Here is a 25403-nt window from a genome sequence, read left to right as displayed (position 1 = left end):
AATATTTTTCTTTTACTGAGGAAACCAAAGCTGAAGAGAGTTTCATAACATATGGTCTTCTCCATGCTCTGTAGAAGGTAAATGTCACCTCCCTGTGATGCATTTAGTCTACTCAAGTATCCTCAAAGAATTTGACACCAAGGATGTCCTAAGGGATTGGCCTCCCAATGACACCTTCTGGGATTTGAACACTCAGCTCAATGTAAAGCTTCAAATATTGCTGAGGCAGATATTCAGTATGTCACTCTTCACAGAACCTGGACACATTTTGCACACACTAGCTGTGTATGTAAGGAACTGGAGTTAAATCAAAGAATTTCTCTTCTTCCAGCCTCCAGCTTTTCTATCTGTGTTGCAATGATTGGTCTCCAGCTGTGAGGAAATAGAGAAAGCTTCTTATTTAATAAGTTTTGAGTAATTCTAAAGAAGCCAATTCCTCCCACCCCAAAACAGCACAGTCTGCGTTCCTTCAGAAACATCTTCATAAATAACGCCAGAAACTGAAAATACCTTTCTGGTCTCATAGGCTGAGATAGGACTTATAGAATAGTTGCACTGACATTCAGTCCTTATAATGTTATCATTTCCTCCTGAATTCTTCCCTGCCTTCTTCATGGTGTGCTGGATCTGCTCAGAGTGGAGAAGGTCCTGTAGAGGTGAGACCATCTTGTACTTGGGAGATACCAAGAGTTAGACCTATTTGGATATTTTGCTTTTCTTTGCATTCAGTTTGTACATCATCCTGGGATAGCATGCAATTTTTCATCATGAAAAACATTTAGAAAAAAAGCTTAGAGAAAAGTACATATTTAAAATAAAAACAAAATAAGCCCTACCAAACAAAGTCTTATATTTGTCCATAGAGCTTATGACTAAAAGATAATGGCATAGAAGGTTCCTGGATTTATGGCTCCTCAAAAATCCCTTTCTTCCTCAATGGCAATTATACTCCTGAGAAAAAGTCAGATGCCAGATCTAGCCCTGGCATCTTTCAGTGGATTTTTCCTAAAATCAAGAGGCTTTTCCAAGCCTGGTGGTTTCAGATGTTATGATTGATGTTTATTCATTTGTCCTCTCTTCCCAAGGAACTGGCAATGGCTGTTATTTCTGTATCCAATACCACTGTTATGTCTGTTACTCTAATCTAGCTACTTATATGGTTTCCACCAGCTCAGTGTCTGAGCATATCCCAAGAATTAATTAAAAAAACCTACATAAACCCCTTAGAACAATAACAAACTCTCCCTCCTTCCAGCCTGATCCTAGGCAAGAGTCTCGAGTTTTTGAGCTTGTATGAATGTGAGTAACTTACTGAGGCAAAGGTGAATTGGAGAAATGGGTCCCATCTTCAGCTGGGAAAACAGTGTGAAAGGCTGGCACAGGAGGAGCCACAGTGGTGACCTAGGCTGCTACAAGAGTTTGCCAGGACTAAATGTGCTTCCCCTAGATTTTCTGGTCCTTGGCCCTGGCTCAGTAGTATTTTCTGTGATTCCTGGAATCTGGCAAGTCATAAAATTTTTGAGGGGCAGAGGGTAGACATGAGTTTTCTTTTGACAAAGAGAAGTACTAGTTCTGCCTGGAGATGAGCTGCCCTGATCAGCTGACACTGGAGGTGTTGCTTCTATTTTTTCTGACTGAATTTGGATCAAAATCAGTGTTTCTGTGTGTCTCCTCTCCATCTTTGTCTGGGGATTGTTGTCTGCTATTGCTGTAGTCCCCCAAGACAAAATTCCTCCTGTAAATTCAGTCTCTGTTTCAGACAGCATCCTCTCCAAAAGTTGTGAGTAGTTTTTAATGAATTGTTGGGAGCCTGGCCTCACCTATAACCCAGTTTCTGTGCTTTGCAAAGGCAGTCCAGGGGAAGGAAAGGTTTCTGAGTCTGTGGGTCCAACAGCCTTGGGGCAGATGGCAAATCCCACAAGCCTGAGATGGTCAAGGTGATGGTGAAGAATTAAGTGCATTAAATCCTATGTGAATAAGAACAAGCTGAAGCTTTTGCCAAGAGCTCTGACTCCAAGAACAGCAAATGGAAGAATTACCAATGTATAAAAATATAAATAAACACATGCCAACATTAATTGGAGGAACATGTCCTTCTCACTGACCTTAGCCCATGTGACTGTACCTCTGCTGTAAGGGACATGAGCCCTTGATTTCTCTGTAACCAACAGACACAGCCCTTGTTTCCAGCTGAGGGATTAAACTGCACGTGAGGAAATAATTGAGTGCTGGATGGCATTTTTCACACGCCTCTTTTTCAACCTGGATCAACGAAAAGAAATATCATTATATCTCATATTTGTGCTAGAAATGAAGTGATTTGCGTACTTGCAGGAATGAGATACAGTTGTCTCAGAAGTTTTTGTTGGCAATAGAACAGGCAGCTGTCAACGCTTCAGCCTAGAAGTAGATGCAGCTCATTAGGACAGTTGGATATCATCAGATTAGCTGGGCTTGGAGATAGGGTGAGACAGGAAAACATATGACAAGAACTGGCATCACGAAACCTCCCCCTTCAGAAATACTACCTCAAAACCAAGGAATGCTGTGGTTGATCACAGCCAATATCAATACAATATATCCTAGTTTAAGGGCAGACTTGCCAAGTATTTCAGCATGGGTTTCAGTGCCCCTGGTACACATAAAAGTTATGGCATTGGTTCTGGATTATTTACTGGGACTCTGGTAATGATGTTCCTGGCATAGCACTCCTTGCAAACACGTACTTTGGAGGAGTTCCCATACTTTTTTTTATTGTCCTCTAGAGCTGTGGTGGCAAGCTGTGTGAAACCTATCCAGAAAACTGGAAGAAATCAAAACTAAAGGAAAAAAAAAAAACAACCAAACCCGATTAAAGATGTCAAAGCCTTTCTTGTGTAGACCTAAAACAAGGTCTAAAATCAAAAGGATATGGGTTGACTGTGTAAGAGTCATGGGGGAGGGAGTTTTAGATTTTCTTTCAGTGCCCCTAGAGGATTGCCTGATATATTCTGTACAGTTCTGAGACCAGAAAGATGCTTTCAGACTGAAAACAATTCAAAGATGAATAACAAACAAAAGAAACAGCAAAAAATACCTGAGTGGCAGCAGGTACTAATTTTGAAGAAAGCTTAAACAGACTAGTGTCAGGTCAAGGTGACCAAGGCCCTCAGCATTACTCCATGGATATGTAAAAATATGTAAATGGAAGCAGGCAGAAGAAGTGTTTGTCAGCATGCATTGCCATTGTTTGGTTTTGTGTTCAAAAGCTCTTTTTTCTAAGCACACTTCTCTTTTCAGAGCATGAGCTTGAGCTGTGCAACCCAAGCAGCAGGGATGCCTTGTGTTTCTTTAGGACTTTTCATCAGATGATCCCCAAATGCTTTTAAAGGGTGAATTAAAGGAGCTTCACATTTAGAAAAAAATAGAAAAAGATTAATTTCTTTCTTCCAAAATGCAGTCAGCTCTGGTGCAAAGTAAAAGAGGATCTGGATTCTCCAGTGGGTGAGAAACTTCTCCCTTTACCTTGGTGCAGAGTCACAAAGGATTCCTTACCCAACCTGACTTCCTGTCTGGGGACACTTTGAGCAAAGGAAAGAATTGGCTCCCCAGTCACGGAGAGTGTGCTGCAGCCAGCAGCACCAGGAATAGAAGTTATGTCAGATTAAAACATGGGGGAGGAATAAAAGAATTGCAATTTCCTTGAAGGGTATTAGGCTTGACCATCATAACTGCTGCCTCCATTCTCAACAGCAGTGAGGATGTAGAGATATTTGTGTGATTTCTCTGCTGAGCTGCACCTCTGCTTACTCAGTGCTGATTTGGGGTTGCTAGAGCAACACCAAAACCACTTCCTATAGAGTGTGGATGTGCTCTGCAGGCCTCCCAGGCCTACATGGTTAGCAGAAGTTAGGAAACTTCACAGAGGAAATACAATGCAAAGTACTAAGAGATGTGGAAACCTTAAATAGGGATGTCAATTCAACCACTACATAGTCGATGCTAAGGGAAAATAGGAGCATGATGGCCTTAGAATCTCTTTAAGGCAGCTTTTAGTCTGTTAATAATCAAGAGGAGATTGTTTTATTAAAAAAATAAACAATTTTGATTTTATTTGAGCAGCTCCCTTCAAATATTATTTTTGTGCACACTAACATGTGACACCCATGTGACATTGTTTTAAGCCTTAAATTTGTATTCAACATTCATTTAGTTTTCATTACTGACAAAATTTCAAATGCCAGAGGATGTACAAAACCTGCTGGGTGATTTGCAAAATCTTCTGGTGTTGGAAAAATTTTAATGATTAAATACTTTATTAATTGCTTCTATTTTATCTGTTTCCTGGCTATTGCTACAGGAATCTTGAGGGCTTTGCAACAAGGAAGATCTGTACTCCCTAAATTATAACTTCTGAGATTATGCTAAAGCACCAAATAAAAACAAGTAATAATTATTATTCATAAAATTCTCTGTTTCAAACATATCTAATTGAGAAAAAAATGAGGCATTCACCTCTAGGCTGTTTACTAATAAATCCCCAACTACTTCTGTAGAATTTGATTTGCTGCTCAACTGGTGTGATGCTGGGAAAGAAAGTTCAAGGTCTGCCTAACCTGGAGATATTTCTCCAGTATGCTTTCTACTGAGTTGGGAATTGTTTGAGTAGTGTTTGTGCTAAAAGTATTCCCAATGCTTTTGTTGTTGAGCTTTTGCTTGTTGGCTGTTGTGTGTCCTTGGCTGTAGCAATAATGCAACAACTTCTCTTCATTTCCCTCATATTCTCAGAACAATTGAGATTTTGGTCCATGCCCAGAGAATCATAAAACCATGGACCATGAGTTTAGGGGAGTGTTTCTACAGGCACTAATGATGAAATTACTCCTGGAATATTGAAGCTATTTAAAATTTCATCTTGCTGGAAAGTACTGTCGGCCTGAAAAGAGGAAAAAACACCAGACAGCTTGAGAGCCTCACGTGTAACAAAAGATTAGAAGAATGGCTTTTGAGCCAAAAGATGAGTGGTGATTTTGACATGAGCACAAACACAGAGGTCAATGTGGATGTTAATACAGAAACATGGGAGAGATCTCACTTACTTTATAGCTGAATCAAGGGATGTAGTTCATTTATTCCCTGATCTAGATACAACATGGCTAAAATGATGTTTTGTGTAGCTGGGCTACAGCCAGGTCAGAGTCCCACACAAGCAGCAGACTCAGCAACGTGCCCTGGCCACAGCACCTCCTTGGAGAGCACTCCAGAGCAGGGGCAACCAGTGGTTGGCAACTACATCTGGTAACCATGTCCCCAGGCCCCAGCACACACAGGGAGTGTTGGGCTAATGTAGGACATTGTTGCAGCCAAAGTGCCCTTTGACTATTAGACAACAAATTCCAGTAGAGTGACTGGCTGGGAGGCAGGTACCTACAACAGACCCACTGCCAACAGCTGGAGAGTACCTAAATCTAGATTGGGCAAAATATTAGAGGCTATGCAGAGTCTGCAGCAGCACAGCACAGGCAGGGGAACAGCTGACTTGTGGGATGCTGGAGGTCTGCAGAGATCTCCATGGGTCTTGGCCTTCTCTTCCATCTCTGATTGCTGCCCTGCCAGCCTTGGCGTACATTATTGTTTATTACCCAGAGGGGACAGCTGAATTCCTTCTACTGCAACAATATTTTTTGTGATGCCAATGCCATGACCTTTATTCATGAAAAACAAAGTACAAATGGGGAAAGCAGGGTGGAGCGCTGTCAGAAATGTGATGTAAACAGCTACAAAGATGTGGCTGTGCTCCTCCAAAGCCATTTCTCACCAGGTAAGGATCAGAGCAACAGGCATTGCAAACACAGCAGAGATCCTATCTGATATTTTGTTAAGCTAATTGCCTATACCTAACAGCAAGGCTTGATAAAAATTGCCAAACTGAACTTTTGGTCAGATTAGACAACATCACAACAATAGTTTCCAAAGGATTTATGGAAACAAATTCCTGTTCCAGGTGTCTGTTGACATTTAAAAAAAGCCAGCCTCTTTTCTAGCATTCATGAAAGTAACATGAACAATTCAGTAGGAGAAGAGCTCCCATTTTGTTTTGGAAACAGTCTCCGCAGTACCCTTGAAAATTCATCCTGAGGCAAGTTTGAAATAATTCATGCTTTTGCTCTTACAAAAATATCTTTGTGTTTAGAGCAAACAGCTGTTTTGCTGGTGGAGACCAGCAGAAACATGACCTGTATTTAAACCTGTATCTTACTGGGAGAACTGGGAGCTTAATCTCCCAGTAGAGACACAAAATTCAGGCAGCGAATGCAAAGACTTCTGGGGTGGCATGAATTCATTTTGAGGGGAAAGCTGAGTTGAGGCCAGGTGGAGTGGCCATGTGGCAGTGCCCTCTGCTCTGGCTGGAGATGGTGCCTGTGTCCTGAGCTCAGCAGGCCAGGGAATGTGCCTGATAGATGCCGTACCCCTCTCCACATGGTTTTACAGGACTTCCAGAGACACTGGATGGAAAAGCCCCTGGGGTCCAGCACACCCTCCACTGTGTGCCTGTGCTCCAGACCTCCTCAGCTCTGCCAGCAGGCAGTCCCAGGCCCTGCTGCTCAGGATGATGCTGGGTCACTGCCACAGCCCAGCCTGGCCACGCAGCTCCTCCATGGTGCCAATGGCCTCCAGCAGCACTTGCTATGGGGCAACAGGGGTCAAGAGTGTCTTTGTGAGTGCCAAAGGCATCCCAAGCCCAATTTGGCTGCTCCACAATTTGCTGGGATGTGCTTCTCAAGGAAATGTGGGAGTAGAGGGGCAGGTCTTCACACTTCTCTCCATGAACTTCATGAGCCCAACAGACAAACTTGCAGAAGTTAAAAGGAGAAAACTTGAGGACTTTGGCTGACACAGAGAGTAAGAGACAATTGCTCAGTGCTACAGGCAGCCTGTGACCAACTCTTTACAAAATATTAAGCACTTGTGGCACATTTAATAATCAGTAAGTGATAATACTGGGCTTTGATACAAATCAGAGCTAACTAACATTGGCCAAAGAGATTTAGAGGCCCAAGTCTGGATAGTTTGTGCTTTATGCTGAACCTGTTCCACCCTCTCCCCTTTCCCAACCTTCTCATGTACAGACAACAAAGTGGGATTGCTCTGGCTGGGACAGAGAGAAATCACTCTCTGCAAGGGTGCCCTGCTGGGTTGGTAGTGTTACTGCACCCAGATAAACCTTACAAAACCAGTCTCTGCCCAGGTTGGGATATAAGCATCAGGTATCCCAAAGGAGACGTACAGGGATGCCGCAGTGAATATTGCTGAGTTTATTTTCGGCCACGGAGATTCCGGCTGAAAGATCGCTGGGGAGTGTGCCAAAGGTCCAGAAAAGGGAACTGCCGGGGGAGGACCAAGGTCACCCACGCCCGGGAGCCGCTGGCGTCCCCGCAGTGACACTGCTGCACGGAGCGACGTGCTGCCAGCCGAGGTGGAAGCGCAGGCATCTCCTGGAGCAGGCGGGCAGTGCTCGGGTGTTTGTGGCCGGGCTGTGCCAGGGCACGGCGGGCAAGGCCGGGCCGGGCCGGGCCGGGCAGCGCTGCGGGTGCCGCCGCGTCACTCGGCCGGGCTGGAGCGGCGCTCCCGCCCGGCTCTGCCTCCCTAGCACCAGATGCAACCAATTTGTTTTGCATTTGGACCGGTAGTCTGGAAAACGCAGTGTTTTTAAGTTTACATTATATGCTTGCTTTCCAGTTCTGTTAATTAAAATCATGATACTGGATGAGCAGTTGCTGGATAGCTTGCAGGGTTCATTTTAAATTTCTTCTTTTTTCTAGACACTCAGGCATTTGAAGCCCTTTCTCTGTTTGCAGTGCATTAATTCACCTAGCTAGAAATTCCATCTGTCTGAACTCGTACAAACATGCATTTGGGAATGGTTTTGTCTCTTACAGTATTTTCTCCCAGTGTTTGCTTAAATCTTCCAATGCAATTTGTCAGAATAAACAAAGTATATAAGGAGTGTATAACTGAAAATTATACACTCATAACTGTTTCACCATCACTTTGAGAGAGAGGGAGCAGAGGGAGCCATAGGCAAATAGAAAGAAATATGAGCATGTATGAATTCACTCAAGTGATCACTCCTTCTTTGGTGAGTTTAATCCATCAGCTTTTCTGGAGCCATTGTGCAAGTCATGAAGGCTCAGCTGCCTCCACAGCACATTTTTGGACTGTTTTCCACTGTGATGTCTACTGTCACCTGGGATGTGGTTAGGCCAACCCTGCCCAGCTCAATAATCAGCTCCAAATGGAAATGGAAGTGGTTCTGCAGGGCAGCCTCAGACTCTGTAGACCTTTTATTGCTTTCAGAATGGGTCTGCCACAACTTCTTCTCTGTCTCCGAACTCACATCTCCCAGATGTAGCTTCCCAGATTCCATATCACCTTTGCTGCACCCATGTAACCATCTCGACTTGGCAAGACCTGTTGTGCTCGTGAGGCCCAGGAAATCTCTGCAGGCTGTGCAGCAGCAGAATATTTACCTGCAGCATGGCAGGTGTGTTATTAGCAGGGAAAGAGGCATATTCATCATGTGCATCATCTCCAAGCACACCATGTGCTACTGGAGACGTGCTAACAGAGCACTTGGTCCAGTGAGGGAACATCACTTAAACTGCCCAGAGGTGGAGCTTTGCTTTCAGGACTGAAATGTTGAGTGTGGACATGTGCAAGGATGGGCCAACATCTGCAGAGTTTACTTTGGTCTGCAGACAAAGCTCAGAGTCACTCAGCAAAGCTCACACGAGCTTCTCCCACGCACAGTGAACATCACCTGAGCTCAGCAAAGCCTTTCTATGCAAATCCCAACTGCTCTGCATTGTGTCAAACAATGACTCCAGAATTAGATCCAACAAGATGTCTTTTTTTTTTTTTTTTTTTTTAGCAAGTACATTCAGTGACTTAGCCTTTTCAGGGCTTATATCTTGGTTATTAATACTACCATTTGCCTTCTTTTGGAAAATTGAACACATGTGATAGAGGAATTTTATGTGTCAAATTCTGATGCAGAAATTCTGGTATGAGTGCTTCTGTAAAATACAGAAGTGGAAAATGGAGGTTCTAGAGTAGGAAATTATTTTCTTGGGTGTTTATATGATTAGGCCAGCAAAGAACAATGCCAACATCAAAAAATTCATTACCTGTTGTTCTTGTCCTGTTTTTGGCAAATTTAGGCAGGCATTGCAAGATTTTATAAGAACTGTTATGTAACAGTTCAGGCAAAAAAAAATGATTCAAAGAGATAAGTTATCATTTATCTAGTACTAGGTAATCAGATTAAAAAGAGAAAAAACAAAACAAACAACAACTGGGAAGTGCAATAACTGGATTTGCTAATGCCACATAAAATACAAAGATGAGTTTGTATTTGGATTGCTGCACAGGGCAAGTGCCACAGAATTTTCCCTAGGGAACATTGCTCTATTGGCAAGCTGTGGTCAAATGCAACAAACAAATCTTTTTTGTCTTTAATTATTGTGATTCTGTTTAAAAGTTAGAAGACGTCAATTTTAGCATGTGGAATGCAGTTGAAAGAATGCAGTGAAAGAAAATGAGTTTCCTGAATTTTCAGTGATTGACTAAAATTCACACACATACTGGTTATTTTAATTTAAGGAGAAAGGATTTTGTTTCTTTATCCTGTTACATAACCCTGGATCTATTCTCCCTTGAACACACAAGTATGATTATCATTAATCTTAAAGGGAAACAGTAGTCTTTCAAAATCCTTTCTGAATTTCAAAATTTTTATCTTTTTTTTTTAAGTTAGATCCCAAATGACTAGGTATGAATTGAAGATGAAAGCACATTGTTTATTTTTTTAATTAGATTACTTTAATCTCATTTATACATAGTTCTTCTGCTGTTCTTCCCAACAGCAATAGTGAAGAAAAAACCATTGTTTTAGAGTGACTTCCAAAACACAAACCATATGGTTCATACAGCATCCAGCAGGAGACAGACTACCTGTTTTTACTTTTTTAGCTCATTTTTATGAAACTGGATGGCTTTCAGTTCAGAGACATTCTTTAAAAATCCTTATGTTTTTCATTCTATAGTGCATTCCTTTCAAGGATTTTAAATTGCTCAGGAGATCTTGAAAGTCCCAGTGAAAACCTTTGGCTATATAAGAGGCTTTTATTTCCAGGTAGATGACTGTCAATTAACTTGAGACACTCACTTTTTTCAAAAGCCAGTGTGACCACTTTGGCTCCAGGCTGCTTGGTTCCTGTGTGTTTGCCCCTCACTTTAGGAATCAGCCACTGTAAAGCAAGAGTCATTTCCAAACTCAGAAAGGACCAGCTCCAGCCTCTCAGCCCTGCTAAGTGCCTTGATTTGTAATTAGCTTGATGTAAGGAAAGGACCAGTGCAGGCAATCCCATAATAGATAGGCAGTCTCCAATATAAGCAAAATAGGCCAGCCAGAGCATCAAAGCAAGAGAATTTAATGCCAACTGGCTACTTTTCAAGAAGATCTGTGCTTTTCATTGCCTTTGTGTTTGTCTTGTAAACCAGGTGCAGAGCTCTATCACTGGCAGGTTCACATGATGGGGAGTGTACCAAAAACACAGGTCATGTTTTGGTTTCTGTTTGATACCTTATTTATATATGATTTATATGGATAAATTAAGAAAAATTAACTGTCCAGGCCATAATTTTATCTAAAATAAACATAGACTAAAACTACAGCAACTTAGTGGATTTCATGGATTAGTGAGATATCCTGGTATGTAACAGCAGTAGCAACAATTTATTCCCCAATTTAGTAATGCTTAAAATCTGCAATCCAGAGTCACTCCATGGTAGGCAAATCCCTTACAAAATCTGCTTCCCTTTTTCAGGCTCAGGATCCTCTGCTATACAGGGGAACCCCAAAGACTGACCCCATATAACTTTATGTAGGATATTCATGTATAGAACATCATTACTGTAATGTACTTATTCAGACCATCATTTTGCCATTTTTGCTTACACAGTCCTTAACAGACAGTGCTGTCCATTTCTCTCCTACATTTCTGCTGGACTTCATGCCTGGATGAACTTTGTTTTTTTTTTAATTTTAATGTTTATTTGCAAAATCTTCCCAATCCCTGCAAAATCTCCTCTTTGTCCATGCCCAGTCTTGGTCCTGAGTCCATGAAACATCATGTTCCCTCTAGCAGCCAAACAATGAAAACAAGGTTTCTCCTGAAAAATAAAGAAATATTAACTTAGTTACCATTTAAAATTAATGAAAATTTGCTTATGAGCATATTTTAGGTCCTGTTGTAATATCCCTCCCTCCACCTCACCTTATGGAAACCTGGATCAGCTCTGCCTGGCACTGCCCCTCAAGACCTCTCCACCCAGGTGCAAATACAGTGAATCTCTCCTGACTTTCGTGCCATCACAGTACATTTCCACACATTGTAGCCAAGCTGGGGATTTGGCCCAGTGTCTTTTTTAAACCCTCTGACCCAGACGTGGAGATTAAAAAAGAGTTGTGTTATCGGATTAAACAGATACAAGAGGCACTCGCTGTATCAGCATCCAACACCTTAAAACTCCAGCAAGTAGATCAGCATGGTAATGACAAAAATAGACTGAGAAAGAGGGAAATCTCAAAGGAAGGTGATGGCAAACCCGTGCCTTGGGCTGGGATGCAGAAACCTGCCACTCTGACTGGTTGCCAAAGCAGCCACAGGGATATGGTGCTCTGCTTGCTCCAGCATCTTGATACAGGATACACTCAAGGTATAAAAGTCATTTGAACTCCACCTACCTGTAGCCAGAGTGATTTTGGCCTTAGTTAAGTTTGGGTTAATGTCTTCACAGTGGGATTAGGCTTGATTGCATTATGAACTGCATCAGCGGACACTGAAATCAATAAAGCTGCAGGAGCAAAAATTCTAACAGATTAAAAACAGACCTACATGAAAAGGGTAGTAATTTCAGGCACCATTTGTATGCTTAATATTATACACATGCTTATGATTTGTAATTTGGGCTCTAACTTGTGATTTCAGTTACATAAGAGAGTGGAGAAGCCAGAACCATTTGTGCTGCTGTGCGCCACTGCAGCTGAAGGCAGAGCTCCCCCAAATATTCATCAGGCACATTCTCAGAAGTTGTGTGTCTCATAATGAAATAGCAGATAGCAATGTGCACATTTATGGCACAAAAGGACTATTATTATTATTATTATTATTATTATTATTATTATTATTATTATTATTATTATTATTATTATTATTATTATTATTATTATTATTATTATTATTATTATTATTATTTCCAGGTACTGTTTACATACCTCTGCCTTCAAAACAGCTTTGGCTGTTGGTTTTTTACCCCAAACATTTTGTTTTTAAACACATAGAGAAACCATGTTCTTTGTGCGGCTCACTTTTAAGAAGTGAGGAGCAACAGAAGAAGAGAGAGCAAGAGACAAAATACAGACTTTGATTCCTCTAGAGAACTAGAGCAAAATATTCCACTGCTGTCAGTGGTACAGCTGTGCTGGCAGAATCCTTCACACAGACAAGGCTCCAGCCACTACTTACATTTCACTGATGTGACTGCTGGCTCCTAATCTGCATCTAGGCATCCTCACTGCAACCAAACAAGTGGCTGAGCCGCTGAGAAACCTTTTGCTTCATTCCCTAGCGCAGCCAGAGCTGCCTGTTAGTGGTCCCTCGTGGAGCCTCACAAAATGTGAGCTGCCTCCTGCAAAGGATGCCTACGAATCAAAGTTGCAGTACACAAGAAACCTGAATCAGAAGACGTAGGTGGCAGCACGGACTACATCGTTACGAGTTTAAAACGAGGCTGTTCAGTGCAGATATGTCATCAATTAGCTGTGTATATCCTATCTCTATCTGGTTTTCTGCTAAAAACCTACTCACGTTCCAAATCAGCTCGGACACGGAAAATCACAGAATGCGCTGGAGTAAGGGAAAATCGGCTGTATGACTGTGGCACAGGGTTTTCTGGCATCCTACATTGCCATCAAAAAATGTGCAGAATGGTGCAGCTTTTGCAAGAGCCACCTAAGGAAATCAGCCTTTTCTGAGATCCCCCTGGAGGCTGCTGTGATGGAATTTGATCCCCCCAGCAGCCCGTGCATAGATTATGGGTTCCGGAGGTGGTGCCCCAGTAACTGCTGTCCCAGTTTGTGGTGCAGAAAGGTATCTTGTATTCGGGAAAACCTAGAGAGCAAAGGTGTGGGGACTGTTCACTCTCCTTTGGTCCTTCCCTGCTGTACCCAGTGCAAAGTTAGCACCGTGGGACTTCTGTGAAACACAAATGCCCCCAAATCTCCTTTTCACCACAACTGTACCCCCACAGCGCAAATGGTATTTTGCAGTACAGAGGATCTTACTGAGTCTTCAGCAGGGGTTATAAGAAAATGCCTGGCGACACTGTCTGCTGCTGAATCCTTTTATAAAGAGAACCAGGGGGATGCAGGTAGGAGAGCAAGGACATGTTTGAGTCATGTACCCGTTCGCCTGCAGGGGAAGAGGACCTACTTTCGGTTCTGTGAAGCCCGACGCAAAACAAAACGTTGCCCTGCTCATTTTCCCCGCCGATCGCCCCGGCCGTACTTTGTCCTCCCGCTGCGACCGGGACTTTCCGGTGCCGGGGATCGCGCGTTTGGGAGGCGGCAGGGCAGGGCAGGGATGTCCCAGCCTCCCAGGCACCTGCCAGATCACGCTCCCGCGTTGCCTCCTCCAGCAACAGACGGCTCCGAGACCAAACCTGTCCCCGAAGCCTGGCAGAGCGGCACCGGCTCCAGAGTCCAGTCCTCCGGAGGGTCGGAGAGAAAAGCGGGAGCGGAGGAGCAGAGCCAGGGCCCAGGCGCAGGGACCGGCAGCTGCGGTGACAGCGCCGTGGGATGCTTTTTCTGTGAGAAGGGCACTCCATGTGTAAAGATTAAAAATAACGACTAAAAAAAATGCACGAAAATGAAAAATACCGAGACGAGATCAGCGGCTGGGAGCCCTCGCTCCGCTCCCTGCCCGCCGCGGCAGCCGGGGACGCGGGCCGGGTTCCTCGGGGCGGCCCGGCTGCCGCTCCCGCTGCCCGCGGCAGCCGCGGGGGAGGGCGGGCGGCCCGGGGCGGCCCCCCCGAGGCGGCGGCCGCTGCCCGCCGGCCGCTGCCCCGCACCCGCCCGCCCCTCCCCGCCGGCCCGCGGCCGCCTGCCAGCCCGGGCTCCGCCGCCGTGTCTGCGGCATGGCCCCTCCTCCCCCACACCCCTTCCTTTAGGCTCCCCCCTCCCCAGCAAAGAAGAGGCCGTGCCGGTGTTTTTCCACTCAGCAGGATGGGTGATGCTCAAAGCTCCCTCATTAGACAACAGACACGAGAGGTCAGGAAGAAAGCGCTTATAAATTACCGTTTCCTCCTGCTCGGCGCTGCTAGTCGCGCCGCACCGCTCCGCCGGACGCGCCGCAGGGGCGCAGCGGCGCGCAGGCACCGCGGCCAGCGGACACAGGTACCGGCACCTCCCGGGCGGGACGGCGGGCGGGCGGTGGGGCTGCCGCTGCCGCCGCTGCAGCTGCGGTGGTGGCGGCGGCGGGGCTGGCGCGGAGCGGCGCGGATCGCCCCTCGCTGCCGCGGCGAACAAAGGGGCGGCCGCTCCGCGCCCAGCGGAGCCGAACCGAGCCGGGTCGGTGGCGGCGGCATCGTCCTCCCTTTGTCCGCCTCGACTCGGGGTGCCCCCGGGCGCGCTTTCCCTTCCCCCCTTCCATTTATTTATTAATTCATCCTTCTCCTTAAAGCCCCCTCCTCCCCAGCTCTCGCATTACCTCGGCGGTGTTTTTTCTCCCCAGCGGTTATTTACCCCACACCCCCCCACACCTTGCGTTAACTTTTTTTGGCGATAACATTCTCAGCCATTCCCCTTTGGCGGCCCTCCAGCACATCGACGGCGCACGCTTCTCTCCCCGGCTATTTTTGCCCATTTTTTCTCCCACCCCTCCCCGCTGTGCTTTCTCTGTCTGCCGTGCGCTAACCTCGAGTGAAGAGACTGGTACAGGCAATGCTACATCTGATGCTAATGGGCCTACCTGGTGGGTAATACCGCTGCTGCTGCTTTCTTGTGATTTCCCTCCTTTTCCTTTTTATTCCCTTCATTTTCCTTTTATTTTGTGGGTTCTTGACGTGCTGAAATCAAAGTAGTGATGGGGCTTAGAAATAAAACACAGGGACTTCACAGGGCAGGTTACCAAGCTCAGCGTGGTGCAAAGGGGTGATAATTCTGGGTTTGTTTGGGGGTAACTTGGATCCAAAATTCACCCGCTGGCTTTAACATAATGAATGCCCATTGCTGCCTGGTATTATAGCAGGAGGTATGTGGGAGGACTCACAAGGTTTCCATATAAGAGCATGGGAGAATTTATTTCACCCAGGCGAAGAAATGTGCAGAGTATGTGTTATTTATGACACTGAAGGCAAGCGGTGTTGTCCTTAGGCAGCTCCAAGAGTGGCAAAACTTGGTATTTAAAAATTGTGGAAGCTGATTGCTGCTGTTTAATAAGAGCTATGTTTAAAGGGAAGAATGGATGAAAATAAAAGAAGGGGAAAAGTAGTGGGAGAGCATCCAGATAAACATGAAGAAATACAACCCCACACTTACTCCAGCGCTGTTTGTGCCAAGGTGTTGAGATGGAGGTTTTTGATGAGTTCCCATGTTTTTTAACCGTATTGGGAAAGGCATTAAGAAAATGTGCCGAGAGGAGCTGGTTACGTTGATAGTGCTATTTTGGTAACTGCATTTTTTTTTATTGCTTGCATGTGAAAATGTTTTGAGTTTTGGACTAGCAAAACAGCGAGGCAGTCCTGACAGAGACACATGTCATCGGCCATGTAATTCTGGGCTCAGGTGACATTTGCTACCCGTTTAGATTTTATGGCTTTAGGTTTGAGGGTAAATCAGCCCGTTAAAACCTGCTGCTGTGGAATTTCGATGGGAGAGGCTTTGGTGAGAACTCTGATGGCTGTTGACAGCCGGGTGTTTACCTCTGGGTCTGCCTTCAGTCGAGCTGACTGCTTTCTGGCATTGCTTGCCGTTGCCACAAGTGTTACGGAAAGGTTTCCTTGAAGGTTACTGGGGGTTTTTTAAAGCAAAATGTGTGAGCAGCTGAGGCAGCCAGTGGCGTGACAGTGACAGTGTCCCTCGTCCGGACCAAGTCGAGTCCGAAGCACGAGTGTGGAAGGAGGATGTCTGTGCTGCCCTCGTTAAACTGACATTGGAAACTTCATTTTTGGCGCTTTCAGAGATAGCATCTTCCTGTTTCCCCTTCAACTGTCTCTTATCTGCTTTGCATGTTCTCATTTTGTCCTTATTCTCTTTATTTGCCTTTCACCTCTGTCCCCTCCCGTTCGCACCTCTGTGCCTGGGTGCCCAACGCAGCTCCCACTGGAGGGCGACAGACGCCTTTCCCCTGCCCGGGGCTGCCGGGACCCCGGCCCGCGGCCGCTTCTCGCTGGCATTTATTAACCTGCTTCTCCCCCCTGCGCTGGGTGGGCTCGTTCCTGTCAGACTTGGCGAACAGCAGGAGGTCGCAGGTGGCACCGTGATACCTGTAGGCCCCGAGAGGGTGGATGCACGCTCGGGGGGGGGGGGGGGGCTGCATCAAATTCCTGGGGCATTTGGTTTGTTTGCTTAAGGAATCTTGGTCTGGAACCGGGTTGGAAATTTGGAATCTTTCAAATGCTACCGATGTCTGTTTTATTTTCTTTTTCTGTAACCAGAAACAAAATTTGGCATACAGCTCTTCATTGGTAGTTTCATATGTGGAGCTTTTGTATGGGTTGCCTGGAGCTTTCATGTCAGAGGTGAAATGCTGGGGCAATGGCAGGAGTCTTCAGTTGGTGTGAAATGCTGGCAGAAAAGAGGTGCCACATTGTCCTGGAAAACTAGGAAGACACTTTAGGTTGGCTTGCTCTTGCTGCAGAGTGCTTGGGAAACCTCCCGTGCCTGAGTGGAGTTCTGTTTGTAAAGCCTTGGTGAGGATCTTGTCACACAGCTAATCATTGCTAATATTTCAGTGAGGGTTTTTTAAAATCAATACTCTTAGTGTATCTTAGTGACTTCCAGCCAGGTTCTATGGGCTGGTGATGTCCAAAGAGACTCTTGGGCACTTTCCAGATGGTGATTTTCCTAGGATTTTCATCAGTGCACATCAAGGCTTAGCAGCACCCCCCTATTATTTTAATTTTGCCCCTTCTATATTTTCCAATGCCCCATATTTTTGTTCCAGTGGGCAGTGGGGCAGTGTTGCACCAAAGCCCCAATGGCAGTGCTGCCACTTCCACCAGTGAGGGGAGTCTCTCTGGGCAGTGGTGCCCTACGTGAGGTTTAAATCATGCTGGCAAACAACTCTGAAAAGATTGTGCTGATTAGCTGCTTTTAAATTTAGCCATATTACAACACTTAAAAATGAATGGGAAAGCCATGGTAGTTGCAGCCTTTTGTAAGTAATGTTTATTTGATTGGTCGTATGAATAAATTGTAGATCATTTAAGAAGTGAAGCTTTGAATAGATTACCCAGTCGGATTAGTGCCTTCGACTTCTTTTCATCACTGACTTAATGACCAGCATGGATCAGGGTTATTTTTTTAAAAAGTAATCCTGTGTCTGCTCCAGTAAGAGCACTATACACGGAACTAAAATTTATTCTAATGGCACTCTAGGGGAGCTGCTTGCAGGATTGGATCCTTGGCCGTTAGAAGAAAAGCATGAGGATAAAAATGCAGTGATTTAATATTTGTTGAATTTCTTCCATATATGCCTTTTTAATTGAACCCTCAGCTGTTGTAGCAGCATGGATTTAATTGATTTGTGTGACCTTTGTTTACATCCCAAGGCTTGTAAACTTTAAATTGCTTACATAGTAGCTAATATTGATACAAGCTAATATTGATACATATTCTACTGTTTTAATACAGTAGAATTTAATTCAATTCTATTAATTCAATTTAATTTAATTTAATTCCTCACTTCATTGTTTGTTTTTTTCCCAAAAACTTGATGTTGGAGGGGCTGCTGTGCTGCCAGTCCATGACTCTGAAACCATGGCTGGTGTCCTACAGCATCCTCTTTATTTCTGTCAGTCTCTTTTTTTTCCAATGTGTCCAGATTTACACCAGCAAAAAAGCATTTAGTGCCAGCCCTAAACCTGGTTCCAAGAGCATCCACTGAGCCCACCAACTCAGCTGGTGGAAGGGGAGTGTGAATCAAATGCCATCAAGCTTCGGGTGGGTGGCAGCAGGGTAGCAGTGCCATGGCTGCAGGAGGTGGCTGTTAAGGCTTGTTGGGAAGGTTCCCCATTTTAGCAGTTGCTGGGTTTCCTGTTGTGGTTCTCTGTCACTCAGAACTGTCACAGCCTTGAAGGATGCCTTCGCTGCCGTGGCTGCCCAACCTGGGCTTGAATGCAGCCAGTGCTTGAGCACTGGCATGGAAAAACAACCCTGCTGTGCCAAAATGCAGTAGGAAGGCCCTGCTTCATGGTGTTGGTGTAAGTCCCTGGTCCATAGGTAGGAGAACAACCCATTCACTGGGCCATGGGGTTATCGCTGAGCTGGAACGTAGTTAAAGGTTCTTTTACTTTTTCATTTTTTGATGCAGATCACATGGCATTTGTATTTTATTTCACTGCTGCAGTGTAATTGTCCTGCTATTTAGAGGAATATATCTCCTGTGATGTTCTATATAGGACAAAACACAGGAGAAATGATCTCCTGTTTTGACATTGGTACTACGTTCAGTGTCCTGGTGTTCTTCAGATAGGAGCTTTTTTGTGATGAAATTCAGAAAACACAGTAGCATTGAAACATGTCTGACTTATTTCCTGGACCCATTTTTTTTCCTTTAAAATATTTTTTCCCTTTTCTTTTTCTCTTTTTTTTTTTTTTCCAAACAGGAAAAGAAAATACGTTCAGCAGAGATTCTTCTTCATGTAAGTGTTATTTATGCTTGTTTATGAAATTACAAAGAGGCTTAAAAAACTCATTAAAACATTAAAATACTGAACACTTACCATCTGTTTGTAGAAACCAAGTATAGAGCATGTAAAAATAGGCTGTAGTTATACAGCAATAATGCTCAGCAACTGATATCTTAAATCTGTCTGTGTAGTTCTTCTGTGTGTATCACCACAGAATTTTGAAAACGTTGCAAAGCACTTTGCAGACATTTAAGCAGCATGCTCATAAAGTCGGTGTGTAAATCTTGGAGGGATAATGTTAAAATTGCTTGTCCAAAGCAGGGGAGACACATAAGTGAGGTCTTGATTTAGCACCCCAGAGTCCTTGCTCCCCAAATGCTGTGACAAAGTCAGCTTTTGTGCCTTGGATCCTACAGAATCCAAGTTCTGCCCATAGAGCCATTTGTTGTGTGCAGGTGTGTGTATGGGTAAAAGAGAGTGTCTGTGTGTGTACCTGGCCTCAAATAGCCTGTAGGTATTTCAAGCCTTCTCTACAACCTCTGGTGATGCCCATTAAAGCAAGAGTAGATGCCACCAGCCATTGGTGGGTACTGTTGCAAATGTTTTGTGGGAGCATTTGGCTCCAGCCTGGCTCTCAGTCTGGGGGAGCCTGTTAAAGTCTTCCTCGTGGGACTGAGAAAGCTGCACGTCATAAAAACCCAACAGGTTTTTTTCCACACCATCTAGCGACCTGTTTGTTTTTTTTTTCTGCAGATCTCAGCTTTGAAAACTGTTGAGTAGTATAGAAAGCTCTGCTCTGGTATTTCTTCCTAGTAAATAAATCTGATTAAATATTTTACGGGGCTGCATAGATGAAGACTCTCATTGCCTTTATGCAAAATTAGCTCAGCAAGAAGAAAAACGACTGCATTGTTCCCGATGCAGGGCCCGCTTCGCATAACTTCCGAGCATGTACTGTGTCCAGTGGCATGGCAAGCCCACGAGCACTCACCTCAGGCTGATTTCCCATAAATCAATTTATTTTTTTTTAACAACATGTATCTCAGAATTGCAGCACTCCATTATGCTTGCGTAGCAACTTGCTGGTTAATATGTAGCAAAATGCCGTGTGGTAACAAATGTTTTTTTGCTATTGTTGAGCTGGAATGTTAGTTCAGCTTCTAGATAAAAGTGGCTTGCGCAAGGCCTCCCGGTAGACCATGATTTCTGTGGCTTGTACAGTAGATCTGTAGGCAACTGTGTTCTGCTCTTCCTCTCCCCTGTGCTTCCCTTCATCTTCCACGTGAGCAAGGGGTGAGCTGATGGACAGGCAGGAGCTGGCAGCCCTGTGCATCCTGCAAAACACCATTGTGGGCTTCTTACCTTGCCTGTTGCTAGTCAAGCATCTGTTGAAAACACTTTATTCTGGTTGTGTTGCTAGCAGAAACATTGTTAGATGCTTTATTTAATAGCTTTAAACCACAAGTGTTCTTTGGCTGGTATTATGGATAAGACAATCTTTCAAAAAAAAACCAAAAAAAAACCCCAAACCAAAGAAATCCAGTACTAAGTGAAGGGTACCCCACCAAGGATTAAAGAATCCTCCTTTCCTGCTGTTGGGAATCCTAGCTGAGACTAGGTTAAGCATTTGTATCTTTGAGAAGGTACATCATCATTTTTAAAAGGTAACAGAGAAGAAAAAAATCCAGAAGGTTTTTGAGTATGAACATTTTCAACATTTGTAGCTCATTATTATTTCATTCTAGAATGGGAAATTCAAATCTCTTGAAAATCCTGTGTAGCATATGCTTCCCATAGATTATAAAAGGGAAATGGTGAAGCAAAACCCCCCTTTAGGAGGAAGAAGCTCCAAAATAGAGAAGAATCCAAAGAGATGAACCCTACAGCAGTGATGGTAGGGTGTATGGAAATTGCAGAATAACTCTGCAGTGCAGATCTGGGGAGTTTTGCTTGGAGATTGCAGTATCCCAAAGAAAATTCCAAAGTCCCATACATACACTCTAAAATGAGTAAGGAAAAGTCAGTGGTCCAGAGGCCATTTGCAGTGCAGCCTTCCATCACATGCTGTGGCTTTTTGATGGCTAACGGCAAGCTTTGAGCACCAGAGCCTTTCTCCTCTGGTTCTGTGCATGAAATATTATGACTTTGACTCGATAACTCTGTTTGTGCCTGTCTGTGCATTGGCTTCCCTTGGCTTCTACAATGGTGGGAGTTTCCAAAAGAGAGTTAAACTCCAGGGATGGGAGTATTGAGGTTAGAGTGAAATGGCAGGATGGTGAAGCATCCAGGACAGGGATCTCTCCCAGGTCCTGTTTGGAGAGTTGACTCCTGTGGCAGTGAGTGTTCAGTGGGATTAACCCCTCAGGCCGTGGCTTGGGCCAGTCTCTGTGACAGGAGGTGACCACTTTGAGAAGGGGCTCTTTGTGATAGTAACCAGCCATTTGTAGTTGTAAAGATAAGAAAGGGACCATCTTATTTTAGTCACTTTGCGACAAATACTACCACAATTCATTACTTTCCATCAGTGCCTCATCCTATGGAGGAATCACCACTGCCCATCTACATTGAGGAGGGGACAGAAGTCCCGATTGGTGAGTGCAGTTGGGATGGGATTTGTTTAAGGGAGGGTATTGAGGGTACTTGGGTTTTATGTTCCTCACATTTGTGTGTACCCGTTTGTCATTGAAAATGGTAAGGTCTGTTGCAAATGTTTTGGGGATTTTATTTTATATTCTTCTTTATTTTCTATTTGGAGCTCCTGAGAGTTCTTAAACACTGCTAGCATTGGTTTTCAGTTAATCATAAATCAAAGTACATAATTTATGCAGCGACATTGAAAGCTTCTGTACAGGATGTCTTAACACAAGGCTGAGGAAGACCATGAGTATCTCAAGAGGTAGTTCCCACTTGGCCTTTGACCTCAATGTTGAGGGACTCGGCATAATCTGAGGTCTGGGTCAGTGTTTTTGTTCTTGCTGACACTCTCATGCCCAGCACCCAATAGACTCACATTGTCCACACCACTGCATTGGCAGAAGAGAGGCAGAGAGGTTTGCCATGCACCTTGGAGTGCTGCTCACCCCCAGCTCTGAGCTCTGGTGTACATTGTCACTACCTGGATGTATAGGATAAAAGAGCATGACTGAAAGATCAGTAAGTTGGACTGTGGTGATCTTTTGGACTTTAGAAAGTTGTGATGGCAAAATTTCCCAGAGCCCCATCCTTGTACAATCTGTTCTGGACTGCATACAGTAAGTGTGCCTTAGCTCTTGCCTTGGGAATCTGCCCTGTTGAGCAAATGTGTCTCTTCAAACAACTTTTTCTTATTATATATCCTGAATTTTTCCATCCCTAAATTCAAGCAATTGCTCCTTGTCTTACTGTCTTTTGAGCTAGATTAATTACCTTCCTCTACACACAGTACCTGGAAGGTATTTATAGCTGGATCTCAGCCCAGGAGTCTTCTCTTTTATAGAACATATTAATTTTAGCTCTCTTACTCTCTCCTTAGATCGCTTTTGTTGTCCTTATTTGTATTTCCTTTAATTTCTCTATCTCCTTGCTAATCTGTGGAGATTTGAACAACTCATAATTTATTCACTGTGGCTGTTTTGACATAGCATTATGCTTTAGATTTCCTGTCACCCCTTCCCTTCTCCACATCCAGAAGCAGCTTAGCCTTTGACCCTTCTGCATCACTCAGAAGCATCACACAGAGAAACTCTATTACTTGGCTAATCTTACCTGCAATCACCTTTAGGTTATTCTTGGATTCATGGCTTTGCTAGCTGCTCCTCAGGCAATGTTACTGCTCTCCTGGGATGTTGGGCTTTATACTTCCTACCACTAAATCCCCATCCTATTGCATGCCACTTATTTTATCCAGGAAGATTTTGAAACAGTATACCATTATTTATTTTAATGCCCTGGGATTTTATAATTTACATAGAAGTTGTTACTTTTTTACCATATGTAAAGAAAAGTACTTAAAATTTTTGTGTTTTGATACTTATTACAGATGTCTTTTGCATGTTAGTCCAGCTTCATCATTCTTATTTGTATATCTTCCCTGATTTTCCTTCCTCTAGTTAAAAAAGTTCATAAAAATTGGCAGCTATAGCCTTCTCCTTGTCTTCATTTTGTCCCTTTCCTCATTATACAATAAGAATATTGTTTCTGTACCCCTTCTATGCATGGCATGATATGGTCTTCCCCACAGCAGATCATCTTTTCCTCTCCTCTCCTGGGGCTGTAGTCAGCTGAACATCTGCTGGACATTAGACCTCTCTTGTAGAACTGTTAAGGTTCTGTCCTGGCCCCTGGGATTTCATCTTGTCTTTCCCACTGCTCTGAGGAAACCTGGACCACTGAGGTGGTGGCACCTGCACCATGAAAAATACTGTAAGGCTGGTGAGTCACAGAACTGACCAACCCACCCAAAAACCCCCAAGTCTGAGTGGAAAGCTTTTTAGAGGGTGTTTGTTTGGTGCTGTCACGAAGCAGGTTTGTTGGATCAGGCTCTGAAGTGCAGCACCAGCTGTGAAACAGCCAAATTGGGTTGGAGAGGGCACCGTGTTTGCTTATTCTAAATAAGTGTCTGGACTGTCAATACAGCAAGCTGTGGTTGAGGGGCAATGAGTGGAAAAAGTAAATGATGCAGAGATGAGGGCAAACCACAAGCTCTGAGTTTGGTATCTGAATGTCTGACATGGATTAGGGCTTTTAGATGCACATAAATCAAGGTAGGAAGGAGCTGCAAAGTTCTGGTTTGAGTCTGGGTCTCGGTATTGATCCTGCTTTCCATTGATCTCACCAGTGGGATCCACATCCAGGGTGCCCATTTGTACCTGCACAGATCAGAACAGAAATAAAATAAGCTCCTGTCTGCATTTGGGCTGGAGAAAAATAGCGCACAGTGCAGTTGTTAAAACATTTCATTCAGCACAACCATCATTTACTTTTAAAAGGTTGTTTGGAGAAATTAGGTTATTTCCTCTTCTGAAACACATTTTGGCTGCTATATGGCATGTATACTATTCTGACCCAGGCCTGACTGGTGGTGGTAGATTGCTTTGTAGCTTCTGTATTTATTAAAAAATAGAAAAATCAGTAGGCTCAGATTTTTTCAGAGTCTAAATTTAACAACGCTAATTATTTCAAGCAATTTTAAAAGGAACATAAATCTCACTTGTTTAGTACAGCTGCTTCATGAAAACAGCAGCTACAAATAACACTCTGTAATGAAAATCTAGCTAACACAGTCATGAATTAGCCAATAAGAGAATGCACGTTGGGGATCTGGTCAAGGGCAGCATTTCCTTCTCTGGCAGGAGGGTCTTTGCATTGAGAAGAAGGTGGTTATTACCTAAATGCTGGTTTTATTTCCTTGGGTGAAATGAAGACTTTGATTTTTTTGCATAGATGAATATGACTTTTGATTGGAAAAAGGCCTGAGTTCTATGTAATAGTTATGTACTTTTGCCTTTTCTTGAACACTTTCCTAGACAAAGGTGGCTGAGTGAGATTTAACAAATATTTTAATAAAGATATTTATGAGGAGATGGCGAATATGTTGTGACCATTAGCAAAAAACCTACGGAGCAGTGACAAAAAAGTGCAGGTCAAATGCTGGGAGTCTTGGTTCAGGCACAATTTCAGCTATCTCCCACTCAGCTAAAGAGCTCAGGAGATTCAAGGTGAGGAAATAGGCAGAGCAGGTCCTTATGTCCCACAGCCATTCATGGTAAAGTCATGACCATATTCTTCCAACACTGTTGTGTTAAATGCTAAAGAAAACACCTGAGATGACACAGTCCAAATATTCATTTTGTAAAGCAAAAACACAGGGAAAAAATATTTATATTGGTAATCATTGCATTTGGTCTGTACAGGAAACCACTGAAGGAATAATTGTGTCCTTGGGGATCAGGAGCAGTAGAGCTTTAGGCTGAAGTGTTTATGTTTTGCCTTCCTAGTCACATTTGACATGTTACTGTTGTTTTATACCTATGAAGTTAGCTCAAAGACATACAAAGTCAGGATATAATTCTCAACTGATTTATTCCAGCATAGTTTTGTTGATTCCAGTAGCATTGCTATTGCTTTATTGTGCAAATTATGTCAGAAGTCAGGCCTCCTTTTTCAGGAATCAGCTCTTCTGGCCTTCAACCCCGTTCACTTCTACTGCAGCTCTGAGTCCCTACATGGACAAAATCTGAATTAGCCACTTCCATCTTTCTGATCCACTTTTTCTAATGAATTGCACTGGCTTCAGTGTGCTTCTGTCAAATGTATACAGGTGTTAAGGAGCCCTTACCTCTACAGGATTCTTACCCCCATGAAGTTATCTGAGTATGGTGGAAAGCTCCATTAGCACTCTTGAAGCCATGTTTTCTTGATTCCACTCATAAGTCATGGTACAGCCTGGGCTCATTTGAGGCATCTTGATT

At 43.9% G+C, this 25403-nt stretch overlaps 1 protein-coding gene and 1 long non-coding RNA gene across 13 annotated transcripts in view; one reads left to right on the top strand and one right to left on the bottom strand.

The window, feature by feature from the left end:
- SLC6A6 (solute carrier family 6 member 6) overlaps window positions 1–25403 on the top strand; it is an 89117-nt gene that overhangs the window by 17032 nt on the left and 46682 nt on the right. For 2 of the 10 annotated variants that reach the window (XM_050979366.1, XM_030228055.2), the window contains exons 1-3: window positions 14332–14497; window positions 18931–18966; window positions 21480–21545. The exons of 1 other annotated variant lie outside the window; for it this stretch is intronic. In XM_050979366.1, coding sequence (XP_050835323.1) covers window positions 21491–21545 — 55 coding nt within the window. In that variant the 5' untranslated portion in view covers window positions 14332–14497; window positions 18931–18966; window positions 21480–21490. Of the gene's footprint in view, window positions 1–14331; window positions 14498–14926; window positions 15075–18930; window positions 18967–21479; window positions 21546–25403 lie in introns of those variants that run through there. 7 more of the 10 variants (XM_050979367.1, XM_050979365.1, XM_018915122.3 and 4 more) reach the window with 6 other exon arrangements.
- On the bottom strand, window positions 10757–14174 carry LOC127060081 (uncharacterized). Of its 3 annotated transcripts, none has more exons than XR_007778663.1 (4): window positions 13536–14174; window positions 12570–12732; window positions 11789–11898; window positions 10757–11214 (listed from the first exon to the last, which is right to left on the bottom strand). It is a non-coding gene; the product is annotated as an uncharacterized LOC127060081 (long non-coding RNA). The 3 variants fall into 3 exon arrangements; XR_007778662.1 differs by having other exon boundaries at window positions 12570–12745; window positions 13536–14170; XR_007778661.1 differs by lacking the exon at window positions 13536–14174 and having other exon boundaries at window positions 12570–13514.

This window comes from Serinus canaria, chromosome 12 (genome assembly GCF_022539315.1).
Source record: "Serinus canaria isolate serCan28SL12 chromosome 12, serCan2020, whole genome shotgun sequence".
Taxonomy (NCBI): Eukaryota; Metazoa; Chordata; class Aves; order Passeriformes; family Fringillidae; genus Serinus; species Serinus canaria.
Note: the sequence above shows the minus strand (reverse complement) of the source record. Positions and strands in the feature narration are given on the sequence as shown.